We start from the raw sequence: 20,970 nt of genomic DNA, 5'->3' as shown, positions 1-20,970 counted from the left end.
TTCATTCAACAAATATTTATTGATTGTTTGCATATTAGACACTTGTGCAAACATACTAAATGTGTTAGTCTTAACATAAAAAACCCACTGAGTTAGCTACTGTTAGCTTCATTTTTCATATAAGGAAGCTGGAGTCCGGGAGGGTTAAGAGACTTGCCTAGGATGCAGAGCTTTTAAGTGACAGCAGGGATTTGAACCTTGGTCTTTCTGGCTCCAGTGCCCACATCCTAAACTCACTGTGCTCAGCCCTGCAGTCGGGAGCAAAGTGTTTATGGGATGTCAGTGACCACAGGGTGTTGTGGCACTGTCCAATGATGAACTAGCAGCACCGTACTGGACACCAACAAAGTTGACCAAGCACAAAGTTGGGCCTTGTGCTAGTACTGTGATAATACAAAGATCTATTCTTTGCCAGGAAAGGCTACTGGTATCTATTAAACAATTTACTGAGCACATTTGTGTTGTCCTGAGCCTTGTGCTAGGCCCTGGGGATGCAAAGAAAGCATCTCCTTCCAGACTTGGTGGGGGACTAAGAAACTACTGTTACCTAGAGCAGTCTAGGAAGATTTCCCAGTGAAGGGAATACTTGAAGGATAGGAAGTTTACCAGGCAGAGGTCAGGGAGACCTTCCTAGACATATGTACAAAGGCCAGCAGCATTAAAGCACTTCGGATGTTAAGGGGCCCATGAATAGTCTGTTTTGGCCAGTGCTCCTTGGGGAGTGGTGAGCAGTGAGCCTGGGAAGATAGATATAAGTCAATTCACTGGGGAGTGGGAGTGGGAGGGCTTAACTACCCTACTAGGAAGTTTGCTCTGCTTCTTGCATGATCAGATTTGCCCATTGGATGAATAACGGGCATCAGCAGCAGCTAGATTGCAGTATGATGAGGCTGGTGGCAGAGGGACCTATTACAGTGGACAGGTAAGAGTTAGTCAGCAAGAGCAATGAGATTGACTTCAGAAATATTTAAGAGGAAGATTAGAGTGTACCTAGTAACTTTATGGGTGGTAGGACGTAGAAGGTGAGTCTAGAGTTTGACTTGGACAACTGAATGGTTGGTCTTGCCATTAATAAGAGGGCCCTGAGATGAGACAGCACAGAATCCAAGATAGGAAAAGACAAAGATCATTACATAAAGGTTGTCATAAGCATGGGGGGTCCAGTTACGTCTTTGGAGACAGAGGGTACTTAGGAAAGTATTTTGGAGACAGTAATGTGAAATGGACCTTGACATAGGAGTAGAAGCTTCCTTCCTTCTCCGGGAGCTACGCAGTAAAGGATCCAGGTTGCTGGAGGGGAGAGGAGGACAGGGCGGAGAGGACCGGAGAGGGAGGGCCCTGCCCTGCACAGCCTTCCAGTCTCGAACCAGGCACACGGGTGTCCTCTCTTCAAAGGATGGAGTACAAACACAGATACAAACCTACAACTTTTGAAAGCAACATTGTGCAGGAAGCAGTAACAGGGCCTGGACACAGATTAGATGTTGGATGTGAGAGAAGACAGATGACACTGGATTTGGTACTTGAGTGACTAGGAAAGAGATGGCTGTTCTGCTGGCTGAGATGTGCGTGCAGCAGTAGCAGTGAGTGTGCTGTGGACCAGGTTGTCTTTCAGGGCTGCCAGGGTGTCCATAGATCTACGTCCGGCAGTTGGAAGTCTGAGTTTGCAGTTGAAGGGAAAGAGCCAAGTTGAAGATTTTGTCTGGCAGGTTGTCAGCACAGAGGTGTAGGAACAGAGAGGTCGGGTGGGGGGGAGCGCTGATTGAAGGGAGAGGATTGTGCATCTTCGCCATCCAAGGAAGGATGATGTGGAGTCACAGATCGTGTGGGAGGGGTATGGGCTCGCTGTGCTGGGACATCCTGGTCCTTTGCTGGGAACAGAAGCCGCAGGTGCCCTACTCACCACCGAGTTCAGCATCCCTTGGAGGGATATCTGCTAAAAGCAATCATTTTTCCTCAAGGAGGTTATGCCGTTACTAAGAATTGTATTCCTGTGATGATTCAAATTTTCTATTCTTTCAAATTTTACCGTCCTCATGGGCCAGCAACCCATTTTTGGTGCTCACCTCATCTCAAAGTACAGTACAGAACACCATGAGGGCACACTATAAATAGACCAGACATCGTTACTCTTTTAACCATGGCCTTTAAGAAACAAAAGGAAATAGTTTAGGCTCTCGTACCCTAACTTCACTTTAGCCAACACTCTTTTTTTTTTTTTGTATTTTTCTGAAGCTGGAAACGGGGAGGCAGTCCGACAGACTCCCGCATGCGCCCGACCGGGATCCACCCGACACGCCCACCAGGGGGCGATGCTCGGCCCATCGGGGCATCACTCTGTCGTGACCAGAGCCACTCTAGCGCCTGGGGCAGAGGCCAAGGAGCCAGAGAGAGACAGAGAGGAAGGAGAGGGGGAGGGGTGGAGAAGCAGATGGGCGCTTCTCCTATGTGCCCTGGCCGGGAATCGAACCCGGGACTCCTACACGCCAGGCCGACGCTCCACCACTGAGCCAACCAGCCAGCGCCTAGCCAACACTCATTTTTATAAATCACGTTTTTGTCGTGGAAGCAGGCTGGTTGTTTTCTTGTCATTTCCTCTAGGATAGATGTTCTTAGCTCAAAGACTTTTGCCTCCTATATTTCTATATGTTTGGTTCATTTATTGTTTTGCTTTCTTTAAAGAGTATCCCCTTCCCTCTCTCTCACCACTCTTCCACACCCATGGTTTCATAGTCTCATTTTCTTAGATGATCTCAGAATCAGAATAGCTCAGTGAAGTAAAAACTTCAAAAAAATCTTTGAAAAATATAGTTCAACCTCAAAAGCAGGGCAAAATGTTTTTCTTCTCCTTCGAGCTCTGAATGTGCCTGGAGGAGAACAGCCCAGATAAGCTTAGGGTGGCTCTAACCTGGTCCAGAAAACTATTACACAATACAGATCCCTGGAAACGTAGCCTGGGCCTTCCCCCTCTCCTCTGTTACCTCCGGGTGAAATTCGGTCAGTTCCATAAGTATTTATTTTCATGTTTGAGAATAAGAATTCTTCACATATTGGTATTGACTATGAAGGGGATCAGAATAAGCCACCGGAAAATATGCTGCTTTGGCCAAAGGGTTATTTTGGACCGGAGACAATGGTGAAAAAGCAGACACAGGAAGACATCTCTGCCCTCCCCCTATCTGCCTAAAAGCAGGACAGAAATGCCCTATTGTAAAGGTGCCTGCCCCTCCCCTCTCCTGTACCAGGAAGAGAACAGCAGTACCAGCAGAGACAGAGAAGGCGCCCAGGTGAGACTCCGTGCACAATGCTTACCAAGTAACCCTCCTAGCCTTTCCCCATGTACCTACCTTCCTATTATTTGCCGTGCCTGGAGGCCCAAGGCCCCCTTTCTTTTTGTCTAGTCTCTTCTCCACAATTTACCACTGTTTGTTAAAATGGTAGCTAAGCCCTCCAAGTCTAACTGCTTCTTTGAGTTTGCTTTTCTATGGAGCCCTGTGCATATAAAATTAAAAATAAAATTTCTGTGCCTTTTCTCCTGTTAGTCATTCTTTTGTCACTTTAATTCACAGGCCTCCATCGTAGAACCTAACAGGGAAGAGGAAACAGCTATGTTCCTAAAATGTGAACAATTTTTGATTATGGCAGATTCTCGCTTGCTCCTAACTTTCCACAAAGAACCTTTTATTCTGTTTGTGTTGATCTTTAAGCGCGCACACATCTTCCTAATGAGAGGTATGGATGCATAACCTCTATTTAATCAAATAGTTATTGTGCTCAAACTAGACACCGTACTAAGTGCTTCATATGTATTTTTTCTTTAAAACCCAGAGCTCTATGAGAAAGTTACTATGGGTATTAGTATTTGTTGAATTAATTTAATAATTAAGCCCCATTTTCCAACTGTAGGTCTTATGGCCCATGAAGGAGCTGTTTCTTGGCTAAGATCAGGCAGTGAATTAGTGATAGGTTAGACCAGGCTAAGTAAATATCAGGCAACACTATGTCCCTATAATTTCTGTATACATATAGATAGTACTCTACTTAAGTTTAAGGTCAGAGTTCTACATTTTTTCTGTATGACATTTTAATATAATATTTTGTTGAACTATAATTTACATGCAGTAAATTACAAGGATCTTAAGTATACAGTTGGATGAGTTTGACACTTGCTACCGATTCACTTTTTAATGTTACAATGTCAACAAGTTGCACTTAATTGTATTACCTATTTACTGAAAGGCACCAATTACTAGACATAGGAAAGGAAAGCCTCATCGTGAACTAATAGCTAGTGAATTGTGTCATAACTTGTTTATTGTGATGGCTCCTACAGCATTTCTTTGTTTGCTCATGTTACTGGCATTGTCTGAACCTCTGAAATGATTTTGGAGATAAACCTGGGGCAACATGTACAGTATTTCTGTGTCTGCTCAAAACAGATTTAGTGAATATGCAGCGGCCAACGGTAGAAGTGTGAGCACATGGGTGCCTCTCCAGGCCTGTCCTGGAGGAAGTTACAAAGTAGATTGTGCGCTCGTCCCACCTCTTCTCTAGGCACCTGTACAGTGTAGCTCGCCTCCAACCTCTTGTATCCTTCTTGTTCCCTGTAAAGAAGAAAAACCCTAGAGGACATGATGATTCTACTCAGATATTCATTTGAAGAGCTTTCATGTAGAAGTGATCTTTACTTGTTTTATGTGGTACCAAAGCACTGGCTACCTTTTATCCATCCATCCACCCATCAATCCATCCATCAGTCTATCCATCAATCCATTTATCAATCCACCCATCCACCCATCCATCCTTCAACAAAATCCCATTAAGAGCTAACTCTGTACCTAGTATTGTGTTAGGTGCTAAGAATTTTGCAGTGGACAAAACCAGTAGGGCACCTTACTGGTTACTTCTGTGGAGCTTATATTCTAATGGGGGAGGCAGTTGTTAATCCAATACTCTCTTTGTAATTTCTGGTCTGGGAATGGGGGTGGGTCTGGAAGAAGAAGGAGTCTGGAAGAGCACTCTGGGTCCTAAGACGAGAAGGAGCTTAGCAAGCTGAAGGAAGAGAGAAAGGCAGTAGCTGGAGGGCTGAGGCCGGCAGCCTGGGTGGGGGCTGAGGGTGTGTAAATGCTGGTGGAGGAGTAAAGAAAAAATGAAAGGGTGAGGATGTAGGACCTGCTGGTGAGAATTAGGGTGTGATGGATTTCAACTCCAATAGGAAAGTACTCTTTACCAGGAAGAATGGAGGGCTTTGAGACACACTGTGTTTGTCACCGCTGATAGCATGTGAGTGGAGACTAGAGAGATATTTTTCAAGTATCTGATAGAGAATACACATTCACAGATGTCAGGGTGGACACCAGAGGATTGTTAAGTTTCTGGACCTGGTTTCTGGACCTGAAAGTCTCTTTCACCATCAGGTCCTATGATAAGGAGGCAAGAAGACTGACAAGGCTATGTAAGAGTCTAGATGTGGTCCTGGCCAGGTGGCTCAGTGAATAAAGCATTATACCAACACGCTGAGGTCACGGCTTTGATGCCCGGTCAGAGAAGCACAACTAAATGAAACAACTAAGTGGAACAGTGAGTTGATGCTTCTCTCTCTCTTTCTCTCCCCTGCCTCAAATCAATGAAAAAATAAAAAAAAGGATCTGGGTGTGAAGCAGTGAGGAGCTGTGACACTGAGGACTGGGCTGCTGAACGTGGGCGGTGGTCGCTGATGGCATTTGATGCCTGATGGCAGAGCTTGAAAGACGGAGAGGTCCAAGGTGACGCCGTAGCTTGGAGATTGTGAACCTAATCGTGCACCAACGGAAATGAGAAAGCCAGTTATTGGATGAGTTTTGGAAAACCCATAGTGAAGTGCTGGTGCTTCTGGAAGAATTAGGAAGGTAACTGAACATAATTAAACCCAAAGGGGTCTATCTGAGACTTGTCAGTAATATTGATGCTATCAGAATAGATATATCCTTCAAAGGACAGACCTTAGGGAGCACTTCAAACTCAGGAACAGAAAAAAGGAAGGATGAGCCAGTGGGGGAGACGGATGAGAAGCTTTCCTGGGCTTCCTAGAGGAGATGCTTCTGTAGGCACCCGGTGGGGGGAGAGCAGGTCTGCCAGAATGTCTGAGAATCACCTTTGCAATTTATTTGCATTAAAACTCCAGGTGCTGCGCTGGCCGGTTGGCTCAGCGGTAGAGCGTCAGCCTAGCGTGCGGAGGACCCGGGTTCGATTTCTGGCCAGGGCACACAGGAGAAGCGCCCATTTGCTTCTCCACCCCTCCGCCACGCTTTCCTCTCTGTCTCTCTCTTCCCCTCCCACAGCCAAGGCTCCATTGGAGCAAAGATGGCCTGGGCGCTGGGGATGGCTCTGTGGCCTCTGCCTCAGGCGCTAGAGTGGCTCTGGTCTCAACATGGCGACGCCCAGGATGGGCAAAGCATCGCCCCCTGGTGGGCAGAGCATCGCCCCTGGTGGGCGTGCCGGGTGGATCCCGGTCTGGCGCATGCGGGAGTCTGTCTGACTGTCTCTCCCTGTTTCCAGCTTCAGAAAAATGAAAAAAAAAAAAGAAAAACTCCAGGTGCTTAGGTCCCACTCCTGAAGATTCTGACTTGAGGAGGTTTGGGTGAGAACTGAGCATTTATATATTTAGATGAAAATGTATTAAGCAAACTTTAAAACTTTTGCAAGGAGTAATGAAACTTTAAAATTTTTGCAAGGAGACCATCTTTTGACATCATAATAGCAAAGGATTTAAGTCAGAAAAACAAAGACCATTTAAAAGAAAAGACTGAAAAGATCTACATTTGAATTTTTAAATTTTCACATGATTAAAGATACCAGGAAAACAGTTTACAAGAGAAAAACCACTCTCTGGGGAAACCATCTGCCATTTGTTAACAACAACAACAAAAAAGGTTGATATTCAGAATATATAAATTACTCCTGCAAATCAATTAGAAATTGTAATGAAACATTGAACAAAATGACTTTATTTAAGGACCTGCTGTACTCACTTTGGAAAGCAAGTTTATCAATATGTTTATCAAGAAAAAATAAAGATGCACATGTCATGACCCAGCAGTTGCCCTCCTAGGCTTGGGCCTGCGGAAGTGATTGCATTTGTGTTCAAGGAGACATGCAAGAGGATGTTCAATACGGCGTTGTTTAAAAATTGGAAACAACTGAAATGTCCAGCAACAGGAGGATGGAGGGCCAGTGGGGTATTGATACAGTAGGATACAGCAGTGCAAGTGAATGAATTAAAGCTACAGGTATCAACGTGCACAAATCTCATAAATTGTTCAGCCAGGGAAGCTACTCGCAGGGGGATATGCACAGGATGGTATCTTTTGTGTAAAATTTTAAAACATTCTAGACAGTACTCTGTATTGTTTTGAGTAAGTACATGGTCAGCTCAAATTATAAAAATATAAGCAGGAAGTATAAACTAAATTATTTAATGGTTGTTTCAGGGGAGGGGAGCGGTACACAGGAGTTTCAAGTCTATCTATAATGTTCATTATGTTATTTATTTTTCTGTCTTGAAATATTTTATCATAAAACGAATAGAGAAAAAATCCAGGTGATTCTGATATATAGCTAGGTTTGAGAACCAAGGTCCTAGAATTGGAGCTTCTCAAAGTCCAGGGTGCATTTGAATCCTTGGGCGATTCTGTTAAAATGCTGACTCTGTTTCATTAGGTCCTGGGTGGAGCCTAATGAGCTGAGGTTCAGGGCCCACGCCCCGCAGCAGGGGTCTGAATGGCCTTGGTGTTCTGCAGGGTTCTTGCTGCCTGGGGCCAACAGTTCAGAGGCACCCACTCTGGATAGAATGCCTTCCTTCAGAGTGTGGGCACAGTTGGAGGCAGAACTTGTGAATGACTCTCAGTCGGGAAACTTTGAGAACTTGGGAGACAGATTCTGGAAGGATTTCCCCACAGAAGCAAGATCTGCAGGTGGTGGGAGGTATGCCGCAACATATGTTTTCTGCTGGCTTTTTTCCTTAAACAAGTTTCTACTTAACACTTTGTGGTCGTGCATGTATAGGTAGGTCTCCTGTGAGCAATGCTTCCCAAACCTAATTATACTCTGAACTGGAAACCCCTCTAGTCATGATCTTCTGAAAAAGGGATAAGCCAAGGTCACTGAAGGTGGGGAGGGAGGGAGCAGATGTGCAGATGGTACACTTCGCAGGAGTCATTTTGTAGGTAGCTGTTCCCAGGTTTCTGGGTGGTAGGTCTTGAGCTGAGAAGAGCGTGACGGACCTCCCAGGCTTCTGCTGTGGCTACCCCCCCCAAAAAAAAAAAACCCCTGCATATGCTACTTATGAAGAGAGTAAAAAGAGGCTGTTTGACAATTCACCAGGTTTGCTATACACAGGTGTTCGCTGCGCAGTATTTTTGTCCCTGGGAAGTCCTGTGTACTTCATAGTTCCCCCTGCTCTGAGTGCTGACAGCAGGGGCCACATAGCTCAGGGTTAGCACCTGGGACCTCACAGGTACCCAGTAACTTTATTAAATAAAAGAATTTTGACTCGGATACAGTTTTTTAAATTAAACTTTTTATTTTGAGAGAGCCACAGATTCGTATGCAGTTGTAAGAAATAGCCCAGAGAGCACCCCATTTACTCTAGACCCAGCTTCCCCCAGTGGGAATGTCTTGCACAGCTATAAGAGCATCACAGCCAGGAGACTGTCATTGGCACAACCCACGGGTCTTAGTGTTCCCCTTTTACATGCCATTTTATCGTGCTAGGAGTTCACCCACCCACCACCACGGTGAACAAGACACAGAACGGCTCCATCACGACCCCGTAGGCTGCCCTTTTATAACCACTCTGCTTCCCTCTTTCCTCTTTACTTTTGTCATTCCTGGAATGTTATATAAATGGAGTAATGCAGTATATAACCTTTTAGGACTGGGTTTTTCACTCAGCCAGTTCGTTGGAGATTTACCCAAGTTGTTATATGTATCAGTGGTTGTTCCTTGAAATTACTGAGTAACATTCTGTGGTATGAATGTGCCACAGTTTAACTATTCACCTTTTGAAGGACAGCTAGGACTTTTCCAGTTTGGGGGTATTATGGGTAAAGAGGCTGTGAACATTTGTGTGCAGGTTTCTCTCTCTCTCTCTCTCTCTCTCTCTCTCTCTCTTTAACAGAGACGGAGAATGAGTCAGAGAGAGGGACAAACAGAAAGGGAGAGAGATGAGAAGCATCAGTTCTTCATTGTGGCACCTTAGTTGTTCATTGATTGCTTTCTTATATGTGCCTTAGCTGGGGGGCTACAGCAGAACGAGTGACCCCTTGCTCGAGCCAACGACCTTGGGCTCAAGCTAGCAACCTTTGGGCTCAAGCCAGCAACCATGGGGTTATCTCTATGATCCTACACTCAAGCCAGCGACCCCACGCTCAAGCCAGTGACCTTGGGGTTTTTTTTTTGTTTGTTTTTGTTTTTTTTCATTTTTCTGAAGCTGGAAACGGGGAGAGACAGACAGACTCCCGCATGCACCCGACCGACCGGGATCCACCCGGCACGCCCACCAGGGGCTACGCTCTGCCCACCAGGGGGCGATGCTCTGCCCATCCTGGGCGTCGCCATGTTGCGACCAGAGCCACTCTAGCGCCTGAGGTAGAGGCCACAGAGCCATCCCCAGCGCCCAGGCCATCTTTGCTCCAATGGAGCCTTGGCTGCGGGAGGGGACGAGAGAGACAGAGAGGAAAGCGCGGCGGAGGGGTGGAGAAGCAAATGGGCGCTTCTCCTGTGTGCCCTGGCCGGGAATCGAACCCGGGTCCTCCGCACGCTAGGCCGACGCGACCTTGGGGTTTTGAACCTGGGTCCTCTGCATCCCAGTCCTATGCTCTATCCACTGTGCCACTACCTGGTCAGGCTAGGAATCTGTGAATATATGTTTTCATTTCTCTAGGATAAATTCCCCAGAGTACTATCGCTGGGTCATATGGTGACTGCATGTTCGATTTATGGGCAACTGCCCACTGTTCTCCAGAGAGGCTTAGCTTACCATTTTACATTCCCACCTGTATCCTCGCCAGCATTTGGTGTGGTTGCTATGTTTGTATTCAGAGATAGAATTTCAGAGGCCCTGGCAGGGGTCATTATTGAAAAGAACTTTACAGTGAGTTAATGTAAGACTTTATTAATAGTAAAAAGCCAGATAAGTTCCTGGGACATGTCTTTCTCAGAAATTTAGTGGACACATGAATATATGGGAAAAATGCATCCCAGAATGTTTGAGAAAGGAGGATTAAAATGAGAAAGAAGACTGAATAATTGTGAAAGTAATGTCAAGTGTACCTGAGGTTTGTCAGAACATCTAATGGCAAATGGGGGGGGTGGCAGATGGGAGCTCACCTCTGTTCAAGAAGAGTAAAGGCAAGTAGAGTTATCATTTATTCATGATTCATTTAGTCAACAGGTACCTGTTGAATGGCCTGCTGTGAACCCTCTGTAAGGTACACAGGGCGTGGCGATGACCAAGACAGGAAAGGTCCCTGACGAAGAGCCAGCATTTGTTTAATGGCTACTCTGTGTCAGGGGTTGTCCTAAGCACTGAGTCACATGTTTTATTCTCCCCAGGGAGACAGACATTGTTTTCAGACGATGTTACAGATGTGGAAACAGGCTCTGTGAGTATAAGTAACTGGCCTGAGGTCACCGAGCGAGTGAGGTCACTGAGCGAGTGTGCCAGACCACTTTATGGTTGTGGCACTTGCTGCAGCTCAGTAGGCCTACGTTCCTGGCACAGGACCACGTGGACCTCACCCCAGGAACCCAGCGGCTGCTGGGAGCCGTGGGGAGCAGGGCTCGAGGCTCTGGCTTCCCAAGACCCCTCCACTCCAGAAACCCTCCCGCTGACTTCCTGACCTCTCAGAGCAGTGTACTAACTCTCTTCAAAAGAGGACAAAACAGTCTTCTAGTCTGGCCTTAGAAATTAATGGCATCTCTGCTTTTCTCTGCCACTGTCAGCAGGAGAGACAACTTGTCCACTTTGAACAGTCAACTAGCTCTTCTAGAACCTGTTCTTAGGAGGTCCTGGGCTCCCTCTCCGCTGTAGTCTGGCATATTTTCCCCCCTTTCTGTCCCTCAAAAAAAGGGGTCCTTTTCATCTGTCTATTACTACCTGCTTGTCCAGGGGACTGAGGCATATTTCTGGAGCCCCTGACACTGAACTCTGCTGTTAGTAGGCTTCTGGAAAATGGCCTGATGTTTCTCAAACTCTCTGCTGATCCAGGAGTCCACTTTCTCGCTGTTGGTTTTGACTCTTCCAGCGGGCTGGAAACTGCGGAGGTCTGGGTTAGAGGGGTCTGGCCGGCCGTGAGGGCCAGTCACTGATCTGGAGTTGAGTTTGATAAGGACTGCTGTTGAGTTTCAGCTTCCTTCTTTTTCCTTATTCAGTTTCCACGACTTTGACTCTTTGAAGAAGGTTGTCCCACTTTCCAGGAATCTGACTTATGTAACAGCAATGTTTCTAGCCTTTGCATGGAGCTGGAAATCTCTGCTTTCATCCTGGGCTATAGGTAGGGATTTCACTTGAAGGTCCTCAGCTCCGTCCATGCTTGTGAAGCGTGATCCAGCATCCTCACACATTAATTTGCTAAAATAGGTGTTCATATTTAGAACTTAGACCACATTGCATGTGGAGCACTTGAAATCTTTCATGTGTTTTTTTGCACCTGCTTTGTTCTGGTAACCTACTCTCAGTCTCAGGTATTTTTCTGGTGAGGTCACACTGCTAGACCAACACTTCAGGGAGGAAGGGTCGTGCTGAGCTGTGGTGCTGACCCCGGCCCTGCCCCAGGAGGCCTGCCGTTTGGCTCCAGGCCTTCCTTTCTGCTGCACAGGGAAAGAAGGTATCTTACTGAAAACTTAGAACGGTTAGTAATCATTTATGCTGAACAGCCCTCTCCGGGCTCTAACAACCTGAGAAGAATTCATACTAATAATGGCAGTAATAATAGTAGCTAACATTTATTGAGTAGTTTTCATGTGATAGACATTGATCTTAGAATAAACTTCTATCTGCTCTAATTTATTCTTTATAACCCTGTCCAGGAGGTATTACAATCAACCATATTTTTTATTTATTTATTTATTTTTGTATTTTTCTGAAGTGAGAAGCCCAGGAGGTATTACAATCAACCATATTTTTTATTTATTTATTTATTTTTGTATTTTTCTGAAGTGAGAAGCAGGGAGGCAGAGAGACAGACTCCCGCATGTGCCTGACCGGATCCACCCGGCATGCCCACCAGGGAGCGATACTCTGCCCATCTGGGCCATTGCTCCACTGCAACCGGAGCCATTCTGGTGCCTGAAGCAGAGGCCATGGAGCCATCCTCAGCACCTGAGCCAACTTTGCTCCAGTGGAGCCTCGGCTGCAGGAGGGGAAGAGAAAGGTAGAGAGAAAGAAGAGGGGGAAAGGTGGAGAAGCAGATGGGCGCTTCTCCTGTGTGCCCTGGCCGGGAATCGAACCTGGGACTTCCACATGCTGGACCGATGCTCTACCACTGAGCCAACCAACCAGAACCCAATCAACCACATTTTATTTTTTATTTTTTATTTTTTATTTTTTTTTCATTTTTTCATTTTTCTGAAGCTGGAAACGGGGAGAGACAGTCAGACAGACTCCCTCATGCGCCCGACCAGGATCCACCCGGCACGCCCACCAGGGGCGATGCTCTGCCCATCCTGGGCGTCGCCATATTGCGACCAGAGCCACTCTAGCGCCTGAGGCAGAGGCCACAGAGCCATCCCCAGCGCCTGGGCCATCTCTGCTCCAATGGAGCCTTGGCTGCGGGAGGGGAAGAGAGAGACAGAGAGGAAAGTGCGGCAGAGGGGTGGAGAAGCAAATGGGCGCTTCTCCTGTGTGCCCTGGCCGGGAATCGAACCCGGGTCCTCCGCACGCTAGGCCGACGCTCTACCGCTGAGCCAACCGGCCAGGGCTCAACCACATTTTATACATGAGGGAGCAAAGACTAGAGAAGTTAGGAGCCCGTGTCTGACCAAAGCCCTTCAGGACTCTAATAGACTCAATCGGAGTCTGAAAGACCAGTGTAATAGGCTTTAATGAAAGGGAACCTGCCGGGCTGTCTCTTAAGGGAGAGCAGCAGCAGCTACAGTCTTTAGCCCACTTTTTAAGGGTAAGGATAGGGAAGTAAGAAGGGTAGTGGGGCATTTGCTGATTAGCTGTCGCTATTGTTGGACACAGGGGTGCTTTTAACCAATTATGGATGTAGGTGCATTTTCAATCGTCAGCAGTTTCAACCGTCCATGACTTCATCGGCCATTCCTTTATAGGTGGTCACCTGCCGCAAGCCCTGAAAGGAAACTCGAGCCGGCAGGTTAAAGAAATGACACCTAAGAGACTCTATCCTACCTCCTCCCATTCACAGAAGCTGGGTCAAGGCCTTGTCCTTTCCCATAGAAGTGCTCCAGGATGGCTAACAAGTTTCCCAGTATTCAGAGTCACCTGAAAGAACAGTGGTTTTCCAAAGCATTGTCTGTGGGCCACCTGCATCAGAACTCCCTGGCTGCTTGTTAAAATCGCAGACATGCTGAATCCCACTGCTGGGAGTAGAGGAGGGAATCTGCATTTGTAGACTACTCCCCTGGGGACTCTGAAGGCTGATAGACCCTGTAGGCCAGTGTCTCCTTTGGCGCCCGAATCACCGCTCACCTGCCAAAGGGATTCCTGGGGCTCTAGGGCCAGGTAGGGCAAACTTTTTCTATAAAGGGCCAGATAGTAAATAGTTTGTGCTTTGCGGGCCACGCAGGTCACTGCTCTTCCCACAGTGCCACTGTTAACGCAAAAGCAGCCAGAGATGACCTATGACCAAAGGGCATGGCTGTCTGCCAATAAGCCTTTGTTTTCAAAAACAGACCTTGGCGAAGGCATAGTTTGCTGACCCCTGATGGTCATCCTGGCCCGCCAGCCCTCTGAGGACCTCTTTTTGTAGGAGTTATTCTCACACTATTTTCTGTTACCTATTATAGAGAGTGCTATCAATTAAGATAAAATTGCCTGTTGTAATAGGTCAACCCTGAATCTTTGTGACTTAAAACAAAAGTTATTTCTTACTCATAGCATAGCCCAAGGAGGCATTTTCTCTCTGAGACCTTCTATGGGGTCATTTAGGGACCAGGATGCATCCTTGGCTCCTCCCTCTTTGTCTTAACCACTCTCTCCATTCAGCTGATGGCTGAGAAAAGAGAGTGGGGATGATTCATGGGAAACCACTGGGCCATATCTGGAAGACATGCCCAGCCCTTCTACCTACATTTCATTGGCCAGACTTACTGCTTGGGTCCAGAAACAGAGCAATTTCTCAAGCCTATGAGGCCCTTCATCCTGACTCTCTCTGTCTCCTTCTGTCTTTGCTTGCTGCCTATCCAGTTCTTGCCTGGGCTCATCCAGTCCTTGTCAGAGGTCTTGCTGAGGTCAGCTGGCAGGAGCCAGCACACAGGTTACTCTGACCTGTCCTGCCACTTGCCCTAGGGCGGCAGGCTCAGAAGGCACAGGCCCACCTTCTAAATTACTGTGGGTATGAGTTTTCACATATTTTGCTACTTTATAACAGACCTCCATCTTTCAGCCTTTGACATCAATTTCAGCACTGGCTGCTGCCTGCTGACTAAGGCTGTACCACATATTTTAGGTTGTTGCTATGGTAGCGCCCCACTGCAGGGTACCAACTTCTGTATTAGTTCAGATGACATAGCAGCTTTAACAGGTAAACCCAAATTCTATGTGCTTAACTAAATGCTTATTTTTAAAAATTATTTATTTATTGTATTGCTTGTTTGATTTTAGAGAAAGAGAGAGAAACTGATTTCCTGTTCCACCTATTTATGCATTCAATGGTTGACTCTTATGTACCCTGACCAAGGATCAAACCCATAACCTTGGTGTATTAGGACAGCACTCTAAACAACCGAGCTACCTGGCCAGGACCAAATGTTCATTTCTTGCTCACATTCAGAGATCCTGTCTTTCTGAGGGTCCTTATGGTCCTCTCCACCTGCTGGCCCTGGGGAAGGAGAGGAAATGTCCCCATGGTATGTGCCTAGAAGTGCCCCACATCACTTCTGCCCATATTCTCTTGGCCAGAAGACAGTCATATGGGCACACTTACTGCAGAAGGGGCCAGGAAATATAGTCTAGAGCCTCAAGCCCAAGAGGAAAAGTGAATAGGTTTTGTCATGCAAATAGCAAGGTCTGCCTCTTGGGCCAGAACTGTCTGGACTGATGGAATAAGGACCAGGGACTTGACAGGGAGAATGTCAACAGGCAGCCTGCCTTGGTGCTCTGGAGGGTGCTGTCAGGTGGTAGCTAGTAAGACCCAAATATGTGCAAATGTTGTCATTACTGCACATCCGCTCTGTGCCAGGCAGTGGGCCAGACACCCTTGGAGCTGGAAGCTAAGGGGCCAGAAGGCCTGGGGAGGAAGAAGGGGAGTGGGGAGGGAGAAGGGATGGGGAAGGTTTTTTTAAGTGTGGCTGTTTTGAGTGCTTCCTGCGGCCCTAACAAGAAACCCCTTGTAGTTCAGTCTGGCTCCCACCATAGCCATGCCCCTGTGGGTAGCCACGCTTCTTCAGTGTAGCAGATGAAAGGCCATTAGAGGGGGAAAGAGTAGCTGATGGCAGATATTTTATTTATATCTGTCTTGGTTTCTCCTAGGACGTTGTTTTTCCTCTGTGAGTTTGCTTCAGGGTATAGAGTTGTCATCCTTTTTGTGTTTGTCTCTGGCTGTTGGCAAAGTTAGGGAGCTGGCACTGTGACTAAGAACCCCCTGAATGGTGCTGAGGGCAGCACAGGGAGGTGCCCAGCGAAAACTGAAGAGGTTGCTGAGATCTGAGCACATGGAGCTTTCAACCAAGGCCACTGAGCTCAGCCGGTGCCGGGCCTCTGTCCAAGCCCTGCCCTGAGCCGGGTCTCTGTCAAAGCCCGTGGACACTTCTCTCTCTGGAGCCTCTCACTCTTGGTAACTCAGGGTGCGGGGGAAGGATCTTGAAACTACCTGTGTAGGGCAGTGGCAACATTCTCCAGGAGGGGTTTCAAAATGAGCTAAGAAGACAGGCATAGAGGACAATATTTAACACGGACCAGAATAGGCCACAGAGGGGAGCTTTTAAATCCCTTTCAGAGATTTTTTGGTAGAAAATCATGTCACTAGAAGCAGGAAGGTGATATCTAGGGCGCCCTTCCAAGGTGCGTTTGTTAATTTGTTGCACGTTTTCAGCTAAGGAGTGAGAGCTACAAAAGGTTAAATTTCTCCTCTAAGATTAATTCAGCCCATCTCTGAAATGGTGGAAGCAGAATACTATTAGGCTCGCTGATCTCGTTTCTGCCTTGCTGTCTTCCTGGAGCCTGTCGGATAGCGTCCTGGCAGAGTCAGTTCCGTGGGTGCTGAGCATCAGCGTCAGGCTCTTTCTGAAACGTGCCAGGAGGGCTGTCCTTTAGAAAATGTAGCCTCCCTTTTAAGGAAGGATGAAAAGGTACTAACTGCACCTTCTTTGCATGTCAGATCCCAAATGTTTTGGCCATCTAAAAACGTAATTCCTGTGTCCTTTTACCTTCTATGTCTATTAGCGTTATTCATATGATGTATTAGAGCAAAACTTATTAAAACTGTTTGTGTTTGTGGATCTTTGGTGGTTTCATTAGAACTCTTTGGGGTCCTAACCAGTCAATAAGTGTCTTTTGAGTGTATAACTATGTATTCAAGATGCAAATGCAGGAACAATTTTGCCCTTGTTTTAATTGCTTTTCTTCAATAAATGCCTGTGATTTTCCATATCTGATTTAAGTCATTTTTGAGGGGAGGAGGTGGGACAGTATTAGCTACTGCTATGTAAAAAGATGAATCTGCTTGGAGGTTAGATGTTAGTTTTTCATTTGTTTTTTGTTGTTGTTGTTGTTAGCCCTGGTCTTTTGCATATTGTCATAAATTAAGAGGGGGGTGGGGCCTCCCAGGACTTTGAATGTTTTATTCCACCTAACTAATGTTTTATTTCTCCTATATTGCATCAAATAATGCTGGTTATTTTTATGTGGACTATTTGGGACAAAGAGGCTCTCTTAGATGAAAGACAATTGCAAGCTTTGTCCCCTTGCCTCAAGTTTACTGCAGGGTTTCTGTCCCCTTTGCTTATCCAGAAATGAAATTATAAACCACCAGTAGCCTTGGAAATCTCAATCGATTCCAAATGACTAAATATTTAATTCAATCACTGCCTAGACATCCAGGGATGACTCGGGTGTTTTTCTTTTTCCTGAGGGCTCCATGAGAGCCAGGCTCTGCAATGGCTGCTGAGGACTGTGTCTGTGGCAAGGAGGCTCCCCTGCAGTGAGGAGCTGGGGCCAGCCTGCTCCATAGCAGCCCTTTTCGCAAATGGTAGTTGATTTTTGCAGAAGGTTTGTGACCAGATCGCTATGTATAATACTGATGAAGCATTTTTGTTCCAGCTCTGTCTCGGAAGACCTAGGCTGTAGACGTGGGGATTTCAGTAGGAAACATTATGGATCTGTGGAGCTGGTAAGTTGACACTGTCTATTCAGTGGTAGTACATTGATTTAGATTTAGAGAGGCTCGCCACGCTCATCAGATCTTTTGTTGTATATTTGCTGTGTGAGTACAGTATTAGGATGAGATGTGAATAAATGACTATTAGAAGACTGTAATAACCTGATGGTTCTCATTTGTTTTTATTGTTACGTACTTTTCACCTGTGTCTTTCAGTTTGTTAAAAACATGTTGTGGCTTGGTGTTTTTATCTGTTGATATAGATCATTTAAAAAAATGATTTATGCATTAGGAAAGCATTGGGTTTTGTATTATCTTGTTCCTAGAAGTTTATAAATCTAGTTTTTGAGTTTTAAATATTATTGAAATACATATTCTGATTTTTTTGTACCTTTGCTCTCTGAGTGTGTGATAGCAGTTAGGGTATTTATGAGATCTTTTTTTTCTGTTAAAAGTCTATCTTTTGGACTAGATAAATGACTGTAATAGATGATCAGTATTTAGAATGAAAATAACCACATTTTTAAAAATGAGGGACACTGGGGTTTCTGTTATGATATATAAAAATAGTATGCTTTTATTTTAAAAGAGGCATAATGAAGGCATATAATAGCCTTATTTTTTTTTTAAAGACAGAATTGTGATTTTCCCCCCCAATTGCATAGAAATTTGAACACATTTTCAGGAAAATGTGCTCATAAAATTATCTTGATTATTATTTAACATTATTAAAAACATTAAATGTATTATTTCCATGTACCAAAACATGCATTGATTGGATGCATTTGCATAGTCCCCAGGTATCCCCCATTCGTATCTGCTGCATGCTTCCAGGGCTCCAGCAGTAGGACAAGGTACAGCAGAGCTGTGTACCGGCAGCGTCCTGCTCCGACTCAAGTGCACGTTACCGGCTCCACTGTGTACCTGGCCAGGGCTGAATATTCTTGAAAATATAAAATAAGTAGATTTAGTTCTTGTTCTTGCAGAGCTTACTGTCCTCCAACTGGGCTGATTTAAGATACATAAAATGTCTGAAGAATGAATTTAGTCACATGAAAGATACATCGATTGACTCGGTTGATGCCACTTTGGTGGCAGACACCATGCCAGCTCTGACCGCCTTGTTTCCTGAAGGAGTGTGTGTGGGTCTATAATTCAGGCTGGGGACAGGTGAATATAGTGAGAGATACACCGTTGGACATGGTGGGGGTTGCGAGAAGGGAGGGAGCGGCCCATTCTAGCCAGGGATCTTGGGGAAGCAGCCCGGAAGGCCTCAAGGAAACCGAAGAGTGTGGCATGTGGGTTGGTGGCAAGGAAGATAAGACAGTAGATATTTGCCAATGTCGGGATTTTTGGCAGTGGTGTATTTGAAGGGCAGTGAGCAAATGGTTCTGCCTAGTAGAGGGTGTAAGGTAGCAGAGCGTAGTAGTTATAAAGAAAATAGGCTTCGGGACCGGAAAGGCCTGGGCTCATACACCAGCTCCATCACTTGTTACTTCTCTCAACCTCAGTGGTGCTTAAGACCTTGTGCTCTGACATCATTCTTGTTTCTTCATTTACTAGGGGAATAATCTTGAACCTCTTTTGGCCTCACTTTTCTCATCTATGAAAGGGGGATGTTAATATTATCTACCTCCTAGGGTTGTTAGAGGATTCAATGAGATAATTAATGCACAGAAGCACAGTCCATGTTAACTATCTGTTGTAGTAAAGAAGAAATTTGGTAGCAAAACAGAACCTTGACTCTCAGGGGAAGACTTTTACCCTGACCGAGTAAGTAGTGTGGAGGTCTTGTAACAGGGAGAGCGGTGTGGGGAGAGGCAGTACAAGGTGGAAGGTGAGCCCTTGACAGACGCTGGAAATCACAGAAAACCAGGCTGGGAATGTTCTTGAGAGCCATGCTTTCACACCTGAACAGGCATGAGAATCACCTGGAGACTGTGTTTAAATCAGATTGCTGGGCCCTCATCCCCAGAGTTTCAAATTCAGTAAGTCTGGGGTCAGCCCAGAAGTTGCATTTCTAACAAGTTCCTAGGTGATGTTGATGCTGCTGTCATTCCCAGGACCACACTTGAGGAAACCCCAGACTAGCCATCTAGTCATCCATTATCCCCTAAATTCTCCAATCCTTTTTGCTCAAGTCTTTACTTTGAATCCATGTGTGTGTGTGTGTGTGTGTGTGTGTGCATGTATATATATGTAATCGACCTTTTGCTACCTTCCAATCTTTATAGCTACAAATGTCATTTCTACATAGTTGTAATCAAATTATGTATTTCATTCTGCATTCCTTTTTTCCCATCTAACTGTATTTTACAAGTATCTTCTTGTCATGTGGTCTTCAGCGTTACATTCTAACTGGCACATGATGGCCCAAAGTGGTGATAATTCTCTGTGTAACAGTTTCCTTCCTTTTGTAGAATTAGGTGGTTTCTAGTTTCCCTGTGTTAGGAATGGCATGCACTGATGGTTGAGATGGTTGAGGAAAATGACATGAGTGAAGTCCCACTTTTGCTGTCTGAGGATCTCTTGAAATTCTGACTCTAGTGTTTTAAGGAAGGAGACGTAGCTCTCACCCATGGACAACAGAGGGTTATTCATTTAAAACCCATTTTACGTGTTCTACGTTTTATGAAAGGTGAATTTAACTTTTCTTACACCTGGTTTGATGAATATTGTTGAGAACCCAATAAATGTTGGGCATCCTGGATCTCAGGTTGTAATGAGGTGCCCAGGATTCTGTGCAGTTGAAATTTTAGCATATACTTCTGACCTTGAAGAAATTAGAAGGAAGACCTTGTGAAGAATTCAGCTTGGCCATTCAGATCAGTGATGAGGGCCCGTTGAGGGGCTTAGGTTTAAGGTGGGTGTACATTTGGTGAGACTGTGGACACTCAGCTCTCTGCAGACTTGTGGGAGAGGCTCTCAGCCCTCATTCAGTAACTGTCTTTGGAAGGCCTGCCACCGTGTGTCGGGCACTGTGCCAGCACTGAGGGGGAGGGATACAGGTGTTCTGCTCCGATGGGCTGTAGTCTAGCTTTGGAAACCAACCACCTCAAACTTGGAGTCCCCAGGCTGCTTCTTAACTGGAGCTCAGCCGTGCTCCCTGCCTTAACCAGGGATCATTTCATTGCCCAGAACAGAGATCCGAGAGTCAGCTCCAGGATAAAATCATCCACCGCCAGGAAGTGCGGGAAGCGGTGGGGTCATGGGGCCTGCGAGGCCCTCAGAAACCTCTCCCTGTTTCCCTCTGGTTCCTACGCTCTCGACCCCATGGTCTGGGCCTCCGTGTGTCTGTTCCCTCTGCCCCTCTGCAGACCGGCTTCCCTGCAGTTCATCTCTCTTCGGCCGCTTTATCCCAGCTGCGCTGCCCCTTTAATGCCTTTTATATTGTGGAAAAAGATACACAACTTAAAATTTACCATTTTTA

General features: G+C 45.9%; 1 protein-coding gene across 4 annotated transcripts in view; it reads left to right on the top strand.

The window, feature by feature from the left end:
- The window catches only part of GARNL3 (GTPase activating Rap/RanGAP domain like 3), a 129,717-nt gene that overhangs the window by 17,912 nt on the left and 90,835 nt on the right, over positions 1-20,970 (top strand). For all 4 annotated transcript variants that reach the window (XM_066256153.1, XM_066256151.1, XM_066256152.1 and 1 more), the window contains one exon: positions 17,483-17,552. In XM_066256153.1, the coding sequence (XP_066112250.1) occupies positions 17,483-17,552 (70 nt within the window). The remainder of the gene's footprint in view (positions 1-17,482; positions 17,553-20,970) is intronic.

Source organism: Saccopteryx bilineata, chromosome 2, assembly GCF_036850765.1.
Source record: "Saccopteryx bilineata isolate mSacBil1 chromosome 2, mSacBil1_pri_phased_curated, whole genome shotgun sequence".
NCBI classification, from domain to species: Eukaryota; Metazoa; Chordata; class Mammalia; order Chiroptera; family Emballonuridae; genus Saccopteryx; species Saccopteryx bilineata.
This window is presented reverse-complemented; position numbering and strand designations above follow the sequence as displayed.